The sequence below is a fragment of the Tamandua tetradactyla genome, chromosome 8, assembly GCF_023851605.1.
Source record: "Tamandua tetradactyla isolate mTamTet1 chromosome 8, mTamTet1.pri, whole genome shotgun sequence".
In the NCBI taxonomy this organism is placed as follows: domain Eukaryota; kingdom Metazoa; phylum Chordata; class Mammalia; order Pilosa; family Myrmecophagidae; genus Tamandua; species Tamandua tetradactyla.
Window position 1 is genome coordinate 41,359,048 of NC_135334.1, and position 22,609 is coordinate 41,381,656.

General features: G+C 38.3%; 1 protein-coding gene across 4 annotated transcripts in view; it reads left to right on the plus strand.

The window, feature by feature from the left end:
- Positions 1-606: 606 nt before the first annotated feature.
- Positions 607-22,609, plus strand: part of TRPC6 (transient receptor potential cation channel subfamily C member 6) — a 199,397-nt gene continuing 177,394 nt past the window's right edge. For all 4 annotated transcript variants that reach the window (XR_013156603.1, XR_013156604.1, XM_077113171.1 and 1 more), the window contains exon 1: positions 607-770. Coding sequence is in view for 2 of the 4 variants with exons in the window: in XM_077113171.1 (XP_076969286.1) it covers positions 607-770 (164 nt within the window). In the remaining 2 variants the exon portion in view is untranslated. The remainder of the gene's footprint in view (positions 771-22,609) is intronic.

Below are 22,609 nucleotides of genomic sequence, written 5' to 3' on the forward strand. Positions count from 1 at the left end.
CTCAGTTTGTAATCGTTTTCTAAATAAGTTGGAAATATTAGGGCCCCCCAAAAGTGTCTGGCTCAGCCTAGTTCGTGTTCACCCTAACTCTGAAAGTTGTGACTACAGACAGGACAGTCTGCGACTGCTTTGCAGAACGTCACTCCGATTCCTTTAAAGGTGGGGATCATGACGGAGGATGCGGGGGAAGAAGGCGGGAGAGGAAGACTGGAGAGTCTCGGTTGACATGGTAACTCTTCAGCTGTGTCTCCCTAGTTCTCCGCTCTCCATCGCCGCGGCCACCCGCCGCCCCGCCTGTGCTCGCTTGACTGGAGCGCGACCGCCGCCTCCTCGCGGGTTCCCCTTGTCCGGACACGCTTAGGGCAGGGCCTCCGCGGCGCCCCCCTAAGGGGTGGCTTCTCCCTGGGCTAGCGGCGGGGGCGCTCCTCGCGGAGCCCAGACCGCCCAGCGTTCATTACCTCCTACTTCACCCTGGTCTCCTGGGCACTTCTTTTCTGCCCCGGGCCAGTCCGGCGCGTGACGCGGCCTTTCCGGGCAGAGCCCCCTCTGGAGCTGCCCAGACGCCTTCCTCGCGAGCAGCGTTCAGGTCCGCCAGCCGTTCCCGCCATGAACCAGAGCCCGGCGTTCGTACCCCGGCGGGGCGGCTCTCCCCGGGCGGCGGCCGCGGCGCGGCGCAACGAGAGCCAGGACTATCTCCTCTTGGACTCGGAGCTGGGAGACGATGGCTGCCCACCACCCTCGCTGCCTCCCTACTGCTACTACCCCTGTTTGTAAGTGCGGGGCGGCGCGGGCTGCGCGGGGCCCGACACGGGTGGACGTGCGAGGGTCCGCGAGGGCGGGTGTGAACACGTGAGTGTGTACCGAGGCCGGCCGTGGTAGGGGTCCTCGCGAGGTGTGGGTTGGTACCCGAGTAAGGGGAGAGGCGCGCGCGGCTCCGGGTTTGCCCCGGGTTTACGCCTAGGTATGTGTGCCCGCGCGAGCGGTGAGGCCGCGGGCAGCGCGCCGCCCGCAGGTGCTCAGATGTCCTGTCACTTTCTCCGGTCGGATGTCACTCCGCGAACTCCCGAGGGGCTCAGTGTCGCCGCGCAAAAGGCGTCGTCTGGGCTGGGAACGGTTTTGAATTTGCCCTCACGCGATTGGAGAGAGAGATGACCTAGAACTCTGAGAGGGCCTTGGCACCACCAGGTTTGTCTGGGAAACTCAGAGACCCGTGCGCTCGGCGCTCTGCCTGCTTGAGACTTTCACATGGCGCGCAGAGGTCCGCGGCGCGCCAAGCTGCCCGAGTTCGACGGTGTGCGTGGGCGTGGGTGGCCTGACTAATGCTCCCTCCCCCCCGCCCCCGGCATCCTTTCTCTAGCTCCCGGGCATCGGGGATAAAATAGGGAAGCAGCACCTCTAGGCTTCTGCACTGGTGGGTTGAAGCCTTTACCAAGGGCAGCCTGTCAGAGGTGCGGGCAGGAGACTTGAGAACTGTAGAAGGGAGGAGGTCAGAACCCTTTGCAGAGGACTCCAAGTAACTTCAGAAAGTTTATTTAAGGGTCTGGGATTAAGGCGGGGGCGGAAGAGAAAGAAAAAAGCTCTCCCTTACCCAAAAAGCTTGTGACCACACGTGCAGCGGGTAGATAGTTTCTGCCTTTGCTCCCTCGCTCGATTGGGTGGTCAAGTTTCCTGGCTTTTCACAGCTATCCTGTGCGGTTTCCTGAGGGCAGGCGTTCTCAGCTCTGTAAGGCAGTTCTGTGGGGAGGGCATTCCGCCCCCGGGGGGGTTGGTAGGCCCTCAGGATGGATGGGGGGGGGCACGTTCTGGGGAGTTTTCGAAATCGTGACCACGGGTCCCTAGAGCCAAGCCTCGCTATGGTTCCCTTACCAGTAAAAGCCAAGTCCCAGGAAACGGTACATCTATTTTTCCCCCATAGATAAGAGAAAAAAAAATTAGAACTCGCTGCGTTCATCTGTGTGCGGTGACATTTGAAAGCGTTTGCTACAGCTTAATCCATTCCCCCCCCCCACTTTTAAAAAATTGAAATATACTTCACATACCATATTTACCCTTTTAAATTGTACAATTCAATGTTTTTTTAGTATATTCACAGTTATGCACCACTATTTAATTTCAAACATTTTCATCACACTCAAAAGAAACCCTATACCTGAAGTTAAATTAGAAAGTATTTTTTATGTCCCATAGAACAGAGCTTTTCAAACTTTAATGAAAGTATGAATCACCTGAGGATCTTGTTAAAATGCAGTTTCTGATTCAGTAGGTGTAAAGTGCAGTCTGAGATTCTACTTTTCTAACAGTTTCTCAACAGCTTCAGGCAGCAAGCTGGTAAGTGAACTACCTCTGAGTAGCAAGGAGATAGATGATAAAAAAAAAAAAAAGAAAAAGAAATCAGCCCTGGTTATTCTGAACTGCCATTTTCAAGTTCGCTTTGTCACGGGTTATATGTTTAAAATGAAGGACTTTTTATTGGCTAAGATTTGAGATCTACTAAGTCTGAGTGTTATATGTTTGGTAAAGTTACCTGTTGGCTAAATTAAGCAACTTAAAAAGAGCCAAACTATTTTGTTGTTGTTACTTTGGACACAATCACTGTTTTCATTTTTTATCACTTAATCGCTCTATGATCACTTGTTGCTATGTCTGTGGGAAGAATAATTTGATTAAAAACCTATGGTTGTATACTAGTAGTGAAAGGGACTAAAAAGTATTAATTTCAAATTGGGCAGAAAACTTACCCCATGTGGTTTATTGCCTGATTTATCTAGTTCTTAACATGATCTTCTATTTAGAGACTATGTCTTTTATTCTTTAGTTCAGGAGTACTAGACCACTCAATCAATGAACTTGAGCAACATAGAGATGAACAGAAATACTTCACTGTGCTTCAAATTCATTAAAGAACACCCCCTGTGTCATGTTGGCTGTCAGTTAATATAATTAAGAGTGGGCCATGTTCCAGAATTAGTCTGGTCTTCTGAGTCTATTATGGCCAAAAGGTCCTCTGGCTACTTTTCATCCACTGTTTTCTCTGGCAAGGTTTACTTTTCCAGTTTAATCAAGTAACTGAAACATTTTAACCAATAAGCAATACTTCACACCTCTGATTTATGAGAAAGAGCTTAAGAAAGTTACTTTCCTCTGGTAGAGAGCACAAATAAACACTTTCATAGGCTTTTAACGTTGTGATTTAAATAATTTCATATCTCTCCAGATTGGGAAGTGTATTATTTGTGAAAAATGGCAAGCACTAGTACACTTTAGATATATGTATTACCATTTTCTTAAATTATTGAGATTTGCTCTGTAAAATCCCAGTTTTGTAAATTGCCGTTTCTATGGGACAATTTGTATGACTCCTAAAACATTTATTTTGAAGAATCTACTTAATATAGAAAATCTTTATATATATTTTGAAGACATTTACTAATGAAAAATTGTGGTAAATTTTCTTGTTTGAGAGCAATTATGTATTCTTAGGCCTTGTACTATAACATTTCTAAATGATGTTTAGAAGAAGAAGTCTCAATTTTTCTCTTGCCAACTTTCAGTTGTAAACTAATTAATACACTATGTTGTGATCGATTTACAATGGTGATTGACAAGAAATGATTCATATCCTGCCAAGGTCACAGGAGGTATATCAGAGAGTTCCTTTGTTTAGAACTTATAGAAAATATGTTTCTAGTCCATCACTTGTAATCATGAGGAAGAATTCTGGAAGTAAAAAATAACGTCAAGGTTCTGAAAAGAAGTTCAACTAAACTTTGTGCTTAGGAAGGACTAATTGATTAAGAATTATGAATAACAAAAATGGTAAACTGCTTCAAAACTATAGTTGGGGAAATACAATAGATTGAGATAATATAAAAACCTTATGGTTAAAAAAATCTAGGAATACTGAATAAAATATTAAAAATGACTTTTAAATATTCCCTAATTTTGCACTGGAGAATTATGGATCTTAGTAACCAAGGACCGTGGAGTCAAATGTGTATATAGAGCTAAAAAGAAAGTAAGATCTTGGTCCCAGATGAATAGACATCCCTGCACCCTGCATAATACCAGGATCCTTATTTTAATGAAAAGTTAGAGTAGAAAAATAGGTCTACCAGCTGAGAAAGAAAATGAAACTTTATTAGTAAGAGGAAGTACAATCATCACCTAAGAATTTTATTCCTTGGACCTGCATGCCATGTAACACTTAATTTTTTTTTTTTTTTTTAAATCTACCTAGCTGACTTAGAAATCCTCAAGCTGAAAAATACCTTGGGGCTCCTAGAAGAGTAAAAGACAAAACCTTTCTGAAAGAATAGGACCAACCATCTAGAGTGCCAAGGATTTTCTGTTAAAGATCTGTTCCCCATAATAAATGACAAAACACACAAGTAAACCATCAACCACGAATGACAGCCAGCAAATGATACAAATAATGAGTAAGAATTGGGATAAAAATTCTAGCAGTTTTGGATCCTTAAGAACTTTGGATAGTATAACAACATTAAGGAGAAAATAAAATATATATAAAATGTTGACAATATCAAGGAATAAATCAAACTTGAAGAAAACAAAACTTATTAAATTAAAACAAAAAGAATATCTGAAAATGGGAAATACAGTTATTGAAATAAGAGACTCAGTGAAAGGGTTAAACATCAGATTAGACATAGTACGCTCGAGGACAATGATTAGAATTCAGCACAGAGACACAGAGATGGAAAGTAAAAAAAAATATTAGGAGCCATGAAATAATAAGGAAGGACTTCCAGAAGGAGAAAATACAAAAAATGGGGGAGGGGTCACATTTGACTATATAATGGATGATGATTTTTCCAGAAGTGATGAATTCTAATTCTTAAGTAGTGTAAGTATTAGTCCATACAGGAAAACAAACCTATTTCAAAACATATTGAAATTGCAGAACACCAAAACCAGAAGAAATACATTAAAAATGTGCAAAAATACAAGGAATTTGAACCAGTAAATTAAAAAATTCAAATTATTTGAAATGGACATGCACTCAATACATTTGCTGTATAAGCTATATAATGTGTATCCTGTAAGTGCTATAGCCTTACTTTTATGTTAAAGGTATTCTTTATTCTTGGTATTAACATAGTGCTTTATGGAAAGTCAGTGCTTGGGGGCGGGCCGCGGTGGCTCAGCGGGCAAAGTGCTTGCCTGCTATGCCGGAGGACCTCGGTTCGATTCCCGGCCCCAGCCCATGTAACGAAAACGGAGAAACAAAATACAATAAAAACAAGAAAATGTTTAAAAGATGTTTCCCTTTCTTCCTCTCTTCCTTCCTTCTATCCTTCCTTCCTTCTCTCTGTCTTTCCTTTAAAAAAAAAAAAAAAAAAAAAAAAAAGAAAGTCAGTGCTTGATTGCTGATAGGATCTCTTTAAGCATAGATATGGACAAAAGGGTGTTTCTTTTTAAAAGATGGCATGGAATCAGTTTTAGAAGAAATTTCAAAATATCCTTAACTCTATCCCCTAATTCAAACGATGAAAACAAAAATGACAAACTATATTATTTTTTTTTACGGGTCATAGATCTTTAAAAATTTAATTGACTTCAGATGAGTTTTGGATCACCTGAAACCCATTCATGAGCTCTACTACCCATTTGGGAAGTTGATCTAATGTTATAGACCACAGATAAATAAAATTACCCAAACACAGTCTTTTTTCTCCTGAACACATATACATATAAGTAAGGGAATGCAACATTCAGACCGTAGGCTAGAATTTTTTTCTGACTTTAGTGCTGAGAGATTACACTATTCTCATAAAGAAGTTTTGTTTTTGTTGTTGTCGTTGTTTTGCATGGGAAGGCTCTCATAAAGAAGTTTTGATCAAAGTTAGAGTATGGAATCAGATCTATGAATCATATTAAGTTACTATATGCTTCTCCCTTTTTCCTACCTCTCTAAATATGATATATATATCACTTTTTTTACACTTGTTTCACCTACTAGATTGTAAGCCATCAGAGGAGGGGCTGCCTTAGAATAGCACATACCAAAGAGAAGGGATCAATCAATTTGTTTCTCCACAAAGACATCCTTGACCTTGATATTTATTTTAATAAAGAATAAAGAGAAGTCATATCCTTTAAAAATATAGCATCTAACTTTTTAAAAGAAAATTAAAATGTTATGATTAAACGGTATTGAAGTTAGGCAGAAGAGTGAATCTCCACATAGGAGATATCCAGATTTCATATTCTAGCTGCCTGGCCATTGACACTTACTTTCTTCTGGGGGTCTCCCTCACTGAACGCTGCTGCCACCACATTCTGCTCCCCTTTTTAGTTCTCTAGCTCCAGGTTAGTCTCTTAAAATTCTCTATACACACCTGTATCTCTACCAGAACCTGTTAAATACGGTAGCCAAAGAAAGTTAACATACAGAGAAAAAAGCTCATGACTGGCTATGACTGCTCTTCCAGCTTTTATGGAGCCACCTAAGGACCAACCCTGCCTAGCCCCACGTCTCCATTCAGCTGGCAGAGAGCATTCTTCCTTCCCTCCTCACCTCATCCTTAAATCTAGCTTGAAGACTCCTAGCCCAGACAGAGGAAGCACTCTCCATTGTTTATCTTGTGTAAGGGTAGCAGCTCAAACTCCCTTTCTCTTTCTTGGATCTCCTTTCCTGGATGATTGATGTTAGGTGTATCCACTCCTTTAAGGAAAGACTTCACCATTTTACCCACAGAGGTGTGGTTTCACTTGCTGACTCCGAAGGATCACATCTGAAAACAACAGGACAGAGTAAGATACGGGATTTCCAAGTAAAGGCAAAGGGCTCATTAACTTACAAAAACATTTATCAAATAAATGATAAATAAAATCAGGCAAAGGATGTGTGATGGCATGATTTCTTATCTATATATTTCTCTCTATATATATAGATCTAGAATTCAGGGAAAATTCTGGTATTGGCAAAGTCCTTATATCTAAAACCATAAAACAAAGACCTGTATCTTGGTTATGGATTTGAGGTTGAAAGCTGTTCCCCAGGGGAAAAGCAAGTACAAAAATCACCTTTAGGTCTCCTTCCCCTGCTTCATTTAGGAATCAACATCACTCCCTGTCACTTGAATAAATGGTGGGTCCCTTGTAAGTGACTATTTTGGAAGTCTGTGTTCTGCATAATAAAGTGACAGAAACCACATATTTCATTTCAAAACTTCCCCTGGCTTGAAGTAATCAACATCTTTTGGTAAACAGTTATTGTCATGAAACATTTTTTAGTAGGTCTGTGTGGTAGGTTGTAGCATTATTGCCAGATGTGCTTCAGTGGCAACATTTATTCTGTAACAGAATATTTGCTTGTAGGAAGATGTTACATAATTTTTTTTTCTCTAGAAAGATATGTTCCTTGAGTTACGAGAAGTAATTGCATAACAAAATTCATCTTTGCCTTTTAGAAATTAAAAATCATAAGAGGAAGCTATGTTCTTGTTTCCATTCCTGTGTTTCTCTCTCTTTCATACAAAATGCTAAATATAATTGGATCCAGTTGGATACAATTACCATTTGTGATTGCTCTTTGTTTAAGAATCTTCTTCTGGCCTTCAGTAAGTGGCAAAGTACTCATCTATATGCTAAATTTCGATTAAATTTGGCATCTAAAACTTGGTATGCTGCTTGAGACTCTTGAAGCCATTGGATTGGCCGCTGCGTCTATATTTCTTCCATAATGTCTGTTTGTTTAGAACAGTATATTAAAATGAGTGTCACAGATATCTGAACAACATCTATGATTGGGGCATAACTTTTCTCCACCTGACTCAGGTAGCTTAGCCAGGACAAAGAAGAGAAATGATGTTAACTAGGGTTAATTACATTTCAATGCAATTTTCTGTTTCTCTTATAGGACTGATCCAAAAAATTTATATAATGATTTGGGTGGATTAACATTTTGGTACACGTACTCCATAGCGAGTCTTTTGCTCCTTGTTGTACAGATGTCATTTGCTCTTCAGAGTAGCCACTTGAGGTAGCTGTTTTTCATTTTCATTTTATAAATGACAAGTACTGAATGTAGAAACATGCCAGTAAGTTTTTGTCAAGTGGGTAAAAACCAGTACATCTCAGTGCAATCTGGAACTTCTAGAAAGAAAGGCTGGCAGGTCACACAGATCTCTACTGCCTCAGCATCCCATGTATTCATGCTTGGGCCTGGCACAGCCCATGCATGGTACGTTATTCTCCTGGATTGCTCACCCATCACTCCTCTTGGAGTGATCCCCTTTCATAGGTCCTGGGGGAGCCATGTATTGGTCCTGAGCCACTGAACCAAGGTTTCTTTTGCTGTGTTCATTATATCCAAGTCATGCTTTGGGTGTGGGGAGAAGACAGGAAAAGATTATGAGTGGCATTAATCAGTGTGTTCAATGCCTCCAACTTCTCTAACTATTGAAATCTTAACCATCTTTGAATTCTACTTCTCCATTTACTAATTCATTCATCTACTTAATCATTAATTTCTGTAGACCAATATTTTATGTCCAGTAATAATAGAAATAATAACTACATTTTGGGGGGCTTCTATGTGCAAGGTTCTCCTCTAAGTGCTTTATAAGTAGTAACTCATTTAATCCTTAAATAAACCTATGAGTATGTTCTTGTGTAATCCCCATTTTATGGTTAGGAAAAAAAATACTGAAAAAAATAGTGAAATTTTTTTGTACACTGCTAATCTTTGTCTCCAAGGGAAATCATATGTACCAAAACCAAGTGATCTGTAATTCAATTACCAATTTTTCCAAATGGTCCACGTGCAAATTGACTCTTTAAAGATTGCAAGAGAGAAAACTTTAATTTCTCTCTATCATGTGGATGAAATGACTTCTATAAATGCAGTTTGTGTCAGAGAAACTGGCCTGACTCAAATGGTATGTGAAACTGGAGATTTCATTGCATAATTTTTAGAGCTCTGTTCTAGTTTGCTAGCTGCCGGGATGCAATATACCAGAAACCGAATGGCTTTTAACAAGGGGAATTTAATAAGTTGAAAGTTTACAGTTCTAAGGCCGAGAAAATGTCCCAATTAAAACAAGTCTATAGAAATGTCCAATCAAAGGCATCCGGGGAAAGATACCTTGGTTCAAGAAGGCCGATGAAGTTCAGGGTTTCTCTCTCATCTGGAAAGGCACATGGCAAACGCAGTCAGGGCTCCTCTCTCGGTTCTCTCTCATCTGGAAAGGCACATGGTGAACGCAGTCAGGGCTCCTCTCTCGGCTGGACAGGCACATGGCGAATACGGTATCATCTGCTAGCTTTGTCTCCTGGCTCCCTGTTTCATGAAGCTCCCCGGGAGGCGTTTTCCTTCTTCATCTCCAAAGGTCGCTGGCTGGTGGACTCTCTGCTTCGTGGTGCTGCAGCATTCTCAGCTTCATCTCCTGGCTTCCTGTTTCATGAAGCTCCCCGGGAGGCGTTTTCCTTCTTCATCTCCAAAGGTTACTGGCTCGTGGACACTCTGCTTCGTGGTGCTGCAGCATTCTCTGCTCTCTCTGAGTCTCTCATTCTCCAAAATGTTTCCTCTTTTATAGGACTTCAGAAACTAATCAAGACCCACTCAGATGGGTGGAGACATGTCATCCCCTAATCCAGTTTAACAACCGTCCTTAACTAAATCTCATCAACCAGGGAGATGATCCCATCACAGTCCCAAATACACAGCATTGAATAGAGACTATTCTACCTTTAAGAAATGGGATCCATATTAAAACATGGCTTTTCTTAGGGGGCATACTTCCTTTCAAACCAGCACAAGCTCGTTACCTGCTAATCATCTGAAGGTGTGAACCATTGTGAATCACACCTTCAGATGATTAGCAGATAAGGCGCTCTAAAAAAAATTCATTGTTGATAAGCAATAAAGCTGAATCTTCTGCTCCTTCCTTTCTTTTTACTCACCTCTGCCAGTTACGAGGTGTGTAACCTTTGACAAGTTACTTAACCCTTCTTTACTGGAGTATTTTTTTTTCCTAACCATAAAATGGGAATTATACAAGAACATACTCATAGGTTTATTTAAGGATTAAATGAGTTACTGCTTATAACTCATTTTTTGAAGCTCCTTTTTGAAGATGTTATTAGTTATGGTGTGGCCAAACTGAATGAGGGTGAACATTGACCCATTATGACTGAAGTCCTTGTAAGCTAAGGAAATTGGATCCAGGAAGGAGAAGCTACTTGAGAAACTAGAAATCAGAAGTCAAAAGAACCCTCAAGAGAAAGGAGAGGACATGGCCATGTTATGGAAAAGCCAAAGACCCATGCATGGATTATAAGCATGCAGTCCCAAAATGCCTCGGCCTTCAGAGAGAAAGCCTTACTTTGCTGATGCCTAGATTTTGGACCTCTCCTATAGCCTCAAAACTGTGAGCCAATAAAGTCCTGTTGTTAAACCAATCCATTGTAGGGTATTTGTTTTAGCAACTGGAAAAATAAGGCACAAAGTTACCTTAAGTGTTATAATAAGAATTGGAAATGACATGATTTCTAAGGCTATTTTAAATATTCTTTTAGGTAATTAATCTCTTACAGATTTTTTTATTGTTACATTAGCCTTCTTGAAACAGAATTTTGCATTAAATATATTGAAGGGTGGCGGTGTTAGCCATGAAAGGTTGTTTTCTGGACAGTGAGAGAATCTCTGCTACCCCCAGGGGAGAGTCTTCTATAGGCCCCCTTTTCTTGGAGGACGTTAAGGTCCAGATATTGTGTTCCATCCTGTAGGATTCATTGATTTCATCTAACAAATATCTGCAAAGTTCCTCCTATGTGCCAGACACCATATTTGGGAACAGTGAACATCATATTTCATCAAGTCTAAGCTTATTTCAACTGCAACCTGCCCTTTTTTATATACCTTTAAGAAACGACTACACAAGAAATTATCAATAAAATTATATCTTTGATTTGTATTTTGTACCTATTTAAATAGCTCTTTCTAAATATTATGGATAGCTTTATACCGTATGTCATGTATAAAAGGAAAATAAAAACAAAATACATCTGTTCAGGTGTTCTAAAGATTCTTCACATTCAGAGACGGTCTCTCCTGAATCACTTTTTAACTCAGAATCTCAGTGCCCATGTTTTTCCACACAGTATTATCCTCTGTGCCATCATATGGATGATATAGCTTTTTTTTTTTTTTTAAAGAATCCAAAGGATTCATGATAGATTGAAAAGCTTTGAGGGGTGGGGAGGGGTAGGTAATTAAATTGGATTTTCAGTTATATAGGGCTAGCCTATTTTGACTAATAGTTCCAGACAGTTGCTATATAAATCTGATTTGCCTCTACCCCTATGTATTCCCCACCTTTACTTCCCAATACAAACATACACACACTTATCTCCTAGGTTTGAAAGGAGTCACTTACACCTGTCTCTAGGGATATTTTTTAAGCTAATGTAACTAATTCTGAAACTTTGTATGCCATTGCTTTTACTGCTTGTACATGTACTGATAATGAAAACTATGCCATGGTAATGGCTAGCAACTGACTGACAGCGATTGTGATGTCCAGTTCCAGAGAAGATAAAATGGAAAAATGTGTCCTAGAATCAATGAAATATGACATTCAGTGTGCTAGAGTTAAGATAAATGGGAGAGAACATAAAAGATTACAAGGCAAACAAAATTGTTTATGATATGTCTAGAATTTAAGATGCTTAGACTTTAGCCAACTTTAAAATACAACCAACATGACAGTCTTCTACCTATTTATATTAGTTTATTTAATTCTCACAGTGAACCTGTGTGGTAGGTAATATTATTTCTGTCTGTAAATGAGGTAACAGAAGTTCAAAAAGGGAAAATAACTTGCCTAGGAACTTATAGATCCCAAATCTCTGGGCCAGTATTTAAGCTCAGATTTGATGTTTTGTTTGTTGTTGATTTTTTTGCCATTTTATTGAAGTATATTTACATACCATACAATTCATCCAAATTATGTAATCAATGGCTCAAAATACACTACACAATTGTGTATTCATCACCACAATCAACTTTAGAATATTTTCATTGCTTCAAAAGAAAAAAATCAAAGCAAAACATCCCATACCCTTTATCCCCCTCATTATTAAAGCCTAACATTGGTGCTTCATTGGTTACTATTGATGAAAGAGTATTAAAATATTAGTGTTAACTGTATTCCATGGTTTGCAATAGGATGCATTTCCCCCGTATTTCACTCTATTATTAACTCTTTGTAATAGTGATGTACATTTGTTCTAGTTGATGAAAGAACACTTACATTTTGAGTATTAATCACAGTTACTGTCCACCACATGGTTTACTGTGTTATACAGTCTCATGTTTTATCCTCCAGCTTTCCTACTATGACATACATGACTCTAAACATTCCCTTTCAACCATTTACACATATAATTCAGTGTTGTTAATTACACTCAGCATAATGTGCTACTATCACATTATGATAATAATTAGAGTATCATACCAAAATTTTGAAAACTTGAAACATTGGCCAAGTTTTAGTCTAATAGAACTTACCAAAATGTGCTCCATGATTTATAGAAAAGTCTAAGTAGTTATGTAGTAATATGTTTAATGCTCACACTAATCCTAAGAGGAGCTTGTTATCATCTCCATTTCACATATGAGGAATCTGAAGTACAGGAGAATTAACTAACTTGCTCAAGATTTCATAGCTAATCAGTTGTGGGTTCAGCATTAGATCCCACTTATTTTGGCATCAGTGTTCAGACTTTTAACCAACTAATCAAAATCTCACACATTTTTTATCAGTAATAGTTTTGTTTAATAATTATTGGAAAGTCATTGGTTAAGAAAATGGTTTGGGAGACATGGTGCCTTGACTGATTAAAGGAGGATTAGTTTGAACTTTGGGGCATTTATTTAATATCTGAGAGGCCTTTATAAGGCCAGGAAATGGTAGGAATAAGCGAGAGTTATGCCTTTGGTAAAATGAGAGAAGGAAGATTGTGAAATGAGAGGTGGGAAAGGAGAACTAGTGTAGCTTCTTGACTATAAGAGCATTCTAAAGGGAAATCAATCAAAGGAAAGAATTACATGGATTGAGAACTTGAAACAGATTCCAGTAAAATTATATCTATCCTTGGACCTCTTGAAAAGACTTCATGTAGCCCAAGGTTCTGGGTCCTAAATTCCCCTTTCTTAAGATTCTTTTTCTGAATAAAACAACACAAAACAAACAAAAAGATAAGTTCGTTAGAATCTTGCAATATGTACAAGAATAGTCTTCATTTCTGTTGCTTCAAGCTTAAACGTATTTATGCATTTAATATTTATATATTTACCCCTGACTCTAAATGTGCAAGTAGAAACTGAAACAAGGAAGGAAAATGATTAACATGACACTAGCTGGAATGTTCCTAGGCAAAAGGATGTAGAGTTCCATCTGCCATCCCCTTTGGTCCTTATCCTCCCCAGGTGTTTGCCTCCTCCTCACCCTGTGCTCCGCTTAGCCAGGTTTTCCAGATACCTCACTTCTCCCCCTTTTCTGCTTGTCTATTTCCTCTTCCCTCCAGCCTCATTTCCTCACTATCTCCACCTTATTCATGTTTAATTTTTAAAATTCACTAATTCAACAAATGTATTGCAAACATCTATTATGCAGTATACACTCTACTAGGATCAGTACATAAGCAAAAGGTGAACAGGACAAGATTCTAGTCAAGAAAATCGACAATACACAGCTATAACCTTTTTATAATGTTTCCTACTGAATTTACTCACCTTTCAATGGTTCCATGAACTTCATTTCCTAACTGAGCAGCCCCCACCCCACCTGTGCAGCACATATGAACAGTCAGATACAGCATCTTCAGCATCTCATACAGCTTCTGGTCCAGGGTAAACCCCATCAGTATTTAAACCTCCCTGACTCAACACATTCTTGTCTTTATTCCATTCTCTTCAGTCGCTGTTATTATCATCAGTTTCTAAATAGCATTGTCCAATAGAACTTTCTGAAATGGTAGAAATGTTTTGTATCTGGTTTGCCTAATATGACAACTACTGTACTGAACACTGAAAATGTAACTAGTACAAGTGAATTTTTAACTATATTTAGTTTTAATTAATTTGAATTTAAATTTGAATATTTATCTGTGGCTAGTGGCTGCTGTAATTGATAGTGCAGTTCTAACACCTTTACATAGATTAATCAACATTAATAAAACCATACTATGTGCCAGGTACTGTTCTAAGTCTTTTGTATATATCAATTCATTTAATCCTCATTACAAGCCTGTGAGATAGTTTCTATTATCTCCATTTTACAGAGTAGAAATGAAGGCCCAGACATATAAAGTAAATGTTCCAAAGTCACATAGGTAAGTGGTAGAACAGGGATTCAAACCTAAACAGAGTATATACTCTTAACCACTATTCTATACCCTCTTGGATCTGGTTGTCTTTAAGACCCCATTTCCATATGCTCAATGGGGTCAGAAACTAAGGACAAAGGCACTTTTTCTATTATGCTTCAACTCACAACTCATATATAAGTATGGCTCAGATTACTTTATTATACAAAGTAGGATTTTTGGTTCAAATATCTGTGGGGTAAAATTTAAGGCACTTGCTCCAGGATTTTGGTTTGTACGGAAACAAAATTTTTTATATTGAAGGGAATGAGAAGGAGACAGAATAGCAAGAAAGAATTTAAAAACTTTTATTTGCAAAGGGACTTACCCGGGAAATGTTCTAGGTCAGGATGAAATCATAAACTTCTTGAATTTAGGGACTGCCCCAAATTGATGTGTACTAAATACATAACTGTTAATTCAAATCTCTGCAGGTCCCCCTGAAATTGGGTGATTCCCTAGAGTTCTTCCTCTTCGCCTCCCTTTCTTTCTTCAGTTACAATCTTTACATATTTAACTTTCTCTTTGTCTTCTATGATATATCCTCTCCACTTTCAGGAAAATCGAAGGAGAAACAGAAGTCAGAATTAGGAACTGCCTATAGTGAAAGAAGATTTGAATTTTTAGTATCTCAGGATATATGTATTTTTTCACAGTAGTTCACTTTACTTATCCAGGGAACCACGGCTGTCTTTCTGTGACGCTGTAGTATATTTTAGGCACTTGGATGGTGTGTCCCAGGCAATTCATTACTAATAAGAGTTGAATAATGAACCTCTTGAGGGCATTTACCTTTTTAAAAAGTAAATTCTCGGGGATTTAGGGTTATCCTAGAAGTCACTCATATTGGTATTTTCTCATATGCTTTCCTGAGTGAAAGAGAAAGGGGGTAGATTTTATGTATAACTTAGACTATACATTTATATCCAGCCCAAGGGAGCTTCTCTCCCTTTAGTCTGACATCCATCTGATCAGATGTAAAGTAAAAAGATAAAAACAATGAGAACCACTGTTCACCAACTTACTCAAGAAAATGCATGAGAAGTTAAAAGTGTGTGTATGTGTATGTAGGTCGGGTGGGTGGGGGTCTGAGTAAATAAACGTTGACATGAAGATCATGCATGTAATTTGTTAAATGAAAGAGTTAGCATGAAGCTTAGATGCGAATTTCTAAACGGTCATCCCATTCAGGGATGTAAATAACAGGGTTACTTTATAGATGTCTAATGAGCCTACAGTATATCAGAAACAACGGTTTACAAGGGGGAGACATGATCTGAGATTTCTTACTTTTCAGAGCTGTCAGTTTGCCTCATAGCTTTATACCAAAAAAAAAAATAAGAACCACTCAGATAGAGTGTTTTTATATGAGGAGAAAAGTTTCCAACCCTCAGATCCACTTACAGCATTGTATATTATTGACGGCATCGATGTAATGGCCTACATTCATGATGGTACTAAGTTATCAAAAGAAAATTAAATTGAGCTTTCTGAACATAATTTAAGAAAGGAGAGACCTATGTAGTACATTTTAGAAAGATTTTAAATCCAAACTAGTTCAAAAGTATTCATGCTATAAGGAAGTATAAATAATGTTAAAGATAGTTAATGTTCTGTTGTGTGTACTAATTCACTTGGCAAAAACCAAATATAAACTGAGGCCCTACTATGGGACAATTCAATATTCTGACACCTATGGTTTGACTTTGGCCCTCTTTTCCCCACATCATCTCTCCTCACTTTTTTCCTTGTTCATTCTGCTCTAACAATCAATTAACTGATGTTTCTAACGGCTGAGCCTTTTATTGTACAGTTCTTCTGCCTAGAATTATTCATCTCCTTTTTTATCATGTACATTTCAAAGAATCCTTCCCTGAAACCTTCCCCTGCACTCTGGGTAGGAGCTGCTTCTCCTCAGAGCTCTCATAATGTTCTGAGCAGATCGCAACCATTGTTTTCATCAAACTGTAGTACAAGGATTTGTTTCTGGGTCTGCTACATGGGGCTTGAGTATATTTGAGGACTGGGACTTACCCGTTAGTTGTAGATGAGTGCAGCAGACAGTGTCTAAAATTGTCTGAAGGTTGGAAGGATGGTCGAATGAATCAGCCTTGCCATCTCAAATGTCTATGCAAGTAATGTACACAAGTAAAGCAAGTCTTTATAAACACAGGGAGTGCTGGGGATGTAGTGACCACGATAGGATGCCCTATATATGTGAGGCATTCATTCAGCACTGGCCAGTTGTCGCTAGAGTCCAGTATTCTTAATTCTTTTTATTTCTAAAGAAAAGATAGAAGTAAGGTTTTACTTGTAAAATGTTATGATTTTTAACATACTAAATGGTCAAAAAGAACTATAGTCCAGATCTAACCTTCAGATTGCCAATTCTTCAAGATTTAGAATGAATTAAAGATCAGTTTCCATGAAACCCTTAATTAGAAGTTGAACAATTTTTTTCTAAGATACCATCATAATGAACTGTACCAGTCTACTGATTTTTAAAAATGTTACCATCCTGGTATCACCTAGGTTTTATTCTTTTTCCTTAGCTTGAACTGACAGATGTTATTTTTTCCACAAAGAGACCAGCTGATGCTTTAAAAAGGAGATAGATTTTATTGATAGTGAAGCTTTCAGTTTTATAGAGAAATAAATCTTAAAAAATCACCACATTAAAAATCCTTCCAAATTACCAAGAAATTCTGTTAACTCTTTGTAAAATAAATAAATAAATAAAAAGGTATTTACTTATAGGTATGCCCATGATATGTCATGATTATTAAGGTTTAAAGTATTTATTTTGTTAAAATCTATAGCGGTTAGCTTCTTAGAAAGTACTCCCTGGGGAATAGCTGGGATAGTGCTCCTCAGTGTTTTATAAATAAAATTTTATAAAATTCTCAACATATTATATTCCCAACAGTGGGAAAAAATGACTGGTTCTCATAGAAGTTGGGTACAGTCCATCATAAGCACCACTATTCATTCCTGTCTGTTTTGGATTAAAAGTTTGCACATTCCATAAATTGCCCATGATCATCTGGAAATAAAGTTGTTTTCCACTACCTCTTCTTCCAAAAATATGTAATATGTTTATCCACGATATTGTATGCTCTTAGGTCACACCACGTATTCAGGGGTATGCAAACCAGGATGGGGAAAAGCTGATGACTCAAATCTATGACTATGGATATGAAATATCAATTCAGCCACTACCCAAGCTCAGACCAGGAGTAGATACACTGAGCGCATGGGACCTTACAGGAAAAGGAAGTTGGGAGTCCAAGAGGAAGCCTTTTAAAAAATCATAGACTCGAAAAAGTTCCATTTTAGAATGTTGAAAGAGCAGGATGCCACGTGGCAAAACTAAAAAAAAAAAAAAAAAGTATTTGTAATGGAATAAGAGGAACCCCCTGCATGTACCATGACCCCTTAACACCAAACCTAAAGCATCCTGCCTTTGAAAAATAGGTGAAGAAGGCCTATTTCACCAAAAAAGAAGATTTGGTTGTATAACCACCATGTGAATGTCCATTCCACATAAATAACAAGATAACAGAGAATGAGCTCCAAAGCCTGCAACTGCTGTTGTCTGCAGTTTCCCCGTTGCCTAGTACAGAGCTCAGCACATAGAGAGGGCTCAGTGAATATCAGCCATGCTGCCCTGTACAGTATTATTTCGGTAAGAAGAGTAAACCCGAATGCAGCCTGGAACAACCTGAGCCCGAAGAATGGAAGTTGGGTGGCCTCTTTTAAGACTCTGAAGCATAAGGATCATGGCAAGATTAGGGAGGACAGAGAGGTCAGGGAGCCCAGGGGACCATGTGCCTACACCTAGCAGAAGGACAGGGTACAGCAAGGAATTAGGGCTGGGACCAAGTGGAGGAGCATCCAGCTCTCGAGGCTGAGCTGTCTGCCTCAGTCTGGAGTTCAGAATAACTTTAACTTTTAGTTAATAAGGAATTTTACTGATTTGTTGTTTTACTAATATGATTTTTATTTTCCTCTCATGGCCTGGGCAAAGCAGGGAAAGGGAAGTAGGGAGGTTGATAAGCTGCCTCTTTTTCGTTGCCTGTCCCTGGGTGCTAATAACTGAATCTGGCCAGGTACTGAGGGGCAGTGTAGGTCAGTGTCTCTCACTGGGGCAGGGGATGTCCACTATATTCCCAATCCATATGTATTTAATACACAGATTCATGTATGGTGGGAAACAGGAAGGATTCCAGCATATTCAGGCTGTTGCTCATTCTTTCGATAGATGAATTTTCCATTTTTATTTAACTTTGGACTAAGCTTAGGTACCAAGTAAATATATCAAGAAACAATATAAATGCAAACTAAAGTTTTAAAAAACAAATATATGCAAATCTAAAACTTATTCCTCCAGCTTCTCTGCAACTAGCCACTAAATGAAAGAGCAGAAGTGAAAAAGTGAGAAAGGGCAATTTCCATGCATAGACCAGTCTGTCTTCCAGGAATCCTGATCTGTCCTTCCTCTTTGGTTGCATCCATTGCATCCCATCTAATTAAAAGTCATCTTCCCTATGAATTCAGCTCCAACTGATGCAGAGTTTGGTGTATCTGCTTTTGTATTTCTACATGCATATTATATCTGCCATACAGCATGTAAACCAAATGTGAAGAGTGCGCGGGTGAGCATTTCTTAAACCAAACAATGAGTACTTGGAATCACATATTGTAGAGAGCAGGTACTTAAAAAGTGGTTCTCTTTTGCAAGTGTCTATTTTCCTTTGTAGGGCTTGGTGTTTAGACTATCATAAAGATTAAATACATTTTTGTGGAGAGAATTATGCATTTACTCTTCCAGAACTCACTCTGGGAGCCAAAAGAGACATGAATGAAAGAAAATAACTTTTTAATACATATGTGGTAGAATATGTATAATTCTTAGTGAACCTAACATAATGTGTGCTCAGATCTCAGCACGTAAGCTGGTCGGGAAAGTAGAAAGCTTGTAAACTGTTAGGAAAATGATTTACGTGGATTCTCGAAGTGTTGGTCACTAGTCTAGATTATACCACTCAAAGGCCTGGGACTACTGTTGGCATCCCAAACGGTCTGATCTGATGGGTGGGCACGACAGCAGGGATTAACGGGCAGCGGGTATTTGGATTCCACCTGTGGTGTCATTTTAATTATTTTTATCTATCTAGTTTGAAATAGGACATGAGTTATGATGGAGGGCCAGGGAGAGAATTAGTCAGTGAGAAAATAAAGTGCCCACAAAGCAGGCAGCAAGGTAGGCGCATATGGGATGAGTTACAGGGAAGCAAATACCGCTTAGGGAGACATTTAGTGACTGCCCTAAGCCTGTTTCAATTCTAAATTTCAGTGGCTAGAGTAACCGAGTCAGTCAGGTCCAGCTCAGGTCATGATCTTCAGCTCCTGAATCATGCAGGAAAGAAGAAAGAAGGGACTGACACTGCCTCTTTTTGATTATGCCTCACCATGTAGCTAGTATCTTACTTCCCATTCAGGCCCCACTTCCTGAATTTCTGCAACTCAGGCTTTCAGGAAGCTTCTGGTCTCACATTAGCCAAATACAGCATAGTTTCTTTTCCATTTTCAGAGAAAAGAATGATTTCTTTGTTCTGATATTTTCTCTTCATTTCTGCCAAACAGGAAAACCGCACTTGATAAAGTTTGACAACGTTTGTATCTGTCATTCATGTTCATACCATATCATTTGCACATATGTTGTTCTCGGCACAACCCAAAACTCAGAATTAGACTGGATCCTCATCCACTGGGGTAAGATGTAGTCTCAATACCAATGAGAAAATAAGAATGTGGGAAATATGCAGCATTTGAAAAATTTATAATATTAATTAGAAATTGAATTTTTTTTAAAATAGGTAATCTGATAGCCACGATTCAGTTTCTTTTAGAACTAGTGGGAACATCAACCAATGCTCTTTTTGATTTGGGAAACAAACCTAAATGGGGAGAAGAAAAGATGTCTCAATAGCAAAATTTTAAGTTTTTGGCTTGCCTCCTTAGTTTCTGTTCTGTGAATACCAAAATGGACTAACTAAAGCTTTATTTTTTAGCCCAAACATTTCCTGGACCATTGGGGTTCTTGATATATGACTACTGAGACAAAAGGTGATAAAAAATATTTAGAGCCAAGTAATTCTGGATGATTAGGAAAATCTGCTCTGTTCTTACTATTTTCTCAATTATAGGTCACAGAATGTTTCAAATACAGGTTACGCTAATTCTTCTTCATCATATATTTCTCTTGTGTCCTACAGCCAGGAGTGAACTCCTGTACAATGGAAAATGTGCACTGAATGACCCGACTTCATTTAGTTAAAGAAAGGTATAAACTTCTAGGGCCTAGAAGTAATTTCTAAATTATAAATAAATTCTATCATCTTATTGGTGTCAAGAACTGTGAAAGACCTGAAATTTTACCTCACATGCAGGCTAATAAGACAGCCTCAGGGTGTCATAGATGTTGCTATGCAAACACCCTTGGAAATATTGTTTTGAACAAAGGGTGTCATTGTCTTGCAAACAGACATGCAGAAACTTGGGACCCCTAGCAAATTGTCTCCCAGTGGCTGGATTTTAGGAGGTTTTTTTGAGTATTCATTAATTAGTAGAGAGGATTTATTGGGGGAAAAAGTTGATTTAAAAATTATTTAGAGCTATAAAAAATTCTATAACTGTATGAGGATGTAATGAAAAATAGTTTAACTTAGGTTTGAAATTGGCAAATCCAGTGTTTTCTAAATGCTGTTTCTTATTAAAGAAATTTAAATAAAGTTAAATTTTTTAAAAAAGAAGAAGAAATTATGCCTTACAAAGAAACATAGTTAAATGATCACGTATAGCATACTCCTGGCTTTCTTTTTATGGACTATTTATAAAAATATTCTTTTAAGATTTTCACTCTAGATTGTCCACAAATACAGTTTACTGTTTAATGCTTTAAAATAGATTATGTATAATGAGTGCCAGTTCATGATACTCATTTATTCCTTCTAATTCACTTAGGAATTTAAATAAATGTAGTTACTGATTAAATACTAAATACCAATTTCCAGGAAGTTTGAAATTGAACAATTTATTTATAGAAGTGCGTTGACATGAAAATATGCTCTTATATGGAGAAACTATTTTTTGATTACTGAAGTACAGAAGAATTTTTTCCAAGATGACTAGATTATAGATATTTACTACTTTGTCCTAAATAGTTGTGCATTTGTAGTGATATAAGTGCTCTCATGCTTCTAATGGAAATTATTTTAGTATTGGCTAATATACCAAAATTGTATTTCTTTTAAAAATTCTGTGGCTTCCATAAGTACATGGAACTTGAATAGGGCATGAGATTTTATAGGTTTGTCCAGAGTGATGGCCCAATAAATCTCAGAGTGATTTGAACAGTGAATAAAAAAGTATTTGCAAAGTCCCCTTAGGGGAATGGTGAGAGAGGGGGAAAATTCAACTTTCCCATGTGGAGAATTACTGATATTCTCACAAGCAGTGCAGACAACCAAAGCAATAGGCTGAGCTCTCAGTCTTAGAGATTGTTCATATGAAACTTATCCACACAAAGGATAGGCTAAGCCTCCTTAAAATTAGGCCTAAGAGTCATCCCCAGTGAACCTCTTTTGTTGCTCAGATGTGGCCTCTCTCTCTCAGCCAACATGACAGGCAAACTCACTGCCCTCCCCCTCTCTACGTGGGACATCACTCCCAGGGGTGTGGACCTTCCTGGCAACATGGGACAGAAATCCTAGAAGAAATCTTAGAATGAGTGGGGACTCAGCATCAAGTGATTGAGAAAACCTTCTTGACCAAAATGGGGAAGAGAGAAATGAGCCAAAATAAAGTGTCAGTGGCTGAGAGATTTCAAACAGAATCGAGAGGTTATCCTGGAGGTTATTCTTACACATTATTTAGATAGCACTTTTTTAGTTAAGGTATATTGGAGAGGCTAGAGGAAAGTGGCTTGAAGATGATTTTATAATGATATAGCATTTGCAGTGTGACTGTGTGATTGTGAAAACCTTGTGTCTGATGTTCCTTTTATCTAAGGTATGGACAGATGAATAAAACACATGGATTAAAAGTAAATAAATAATAGGGGGAACAAATGTTAAAATAAATTGAATAGATTGAAATGCTAGTGATCAATGAAAGGAAGTGGTAAGGGGTATAGAAAAAAATATGAGGAACA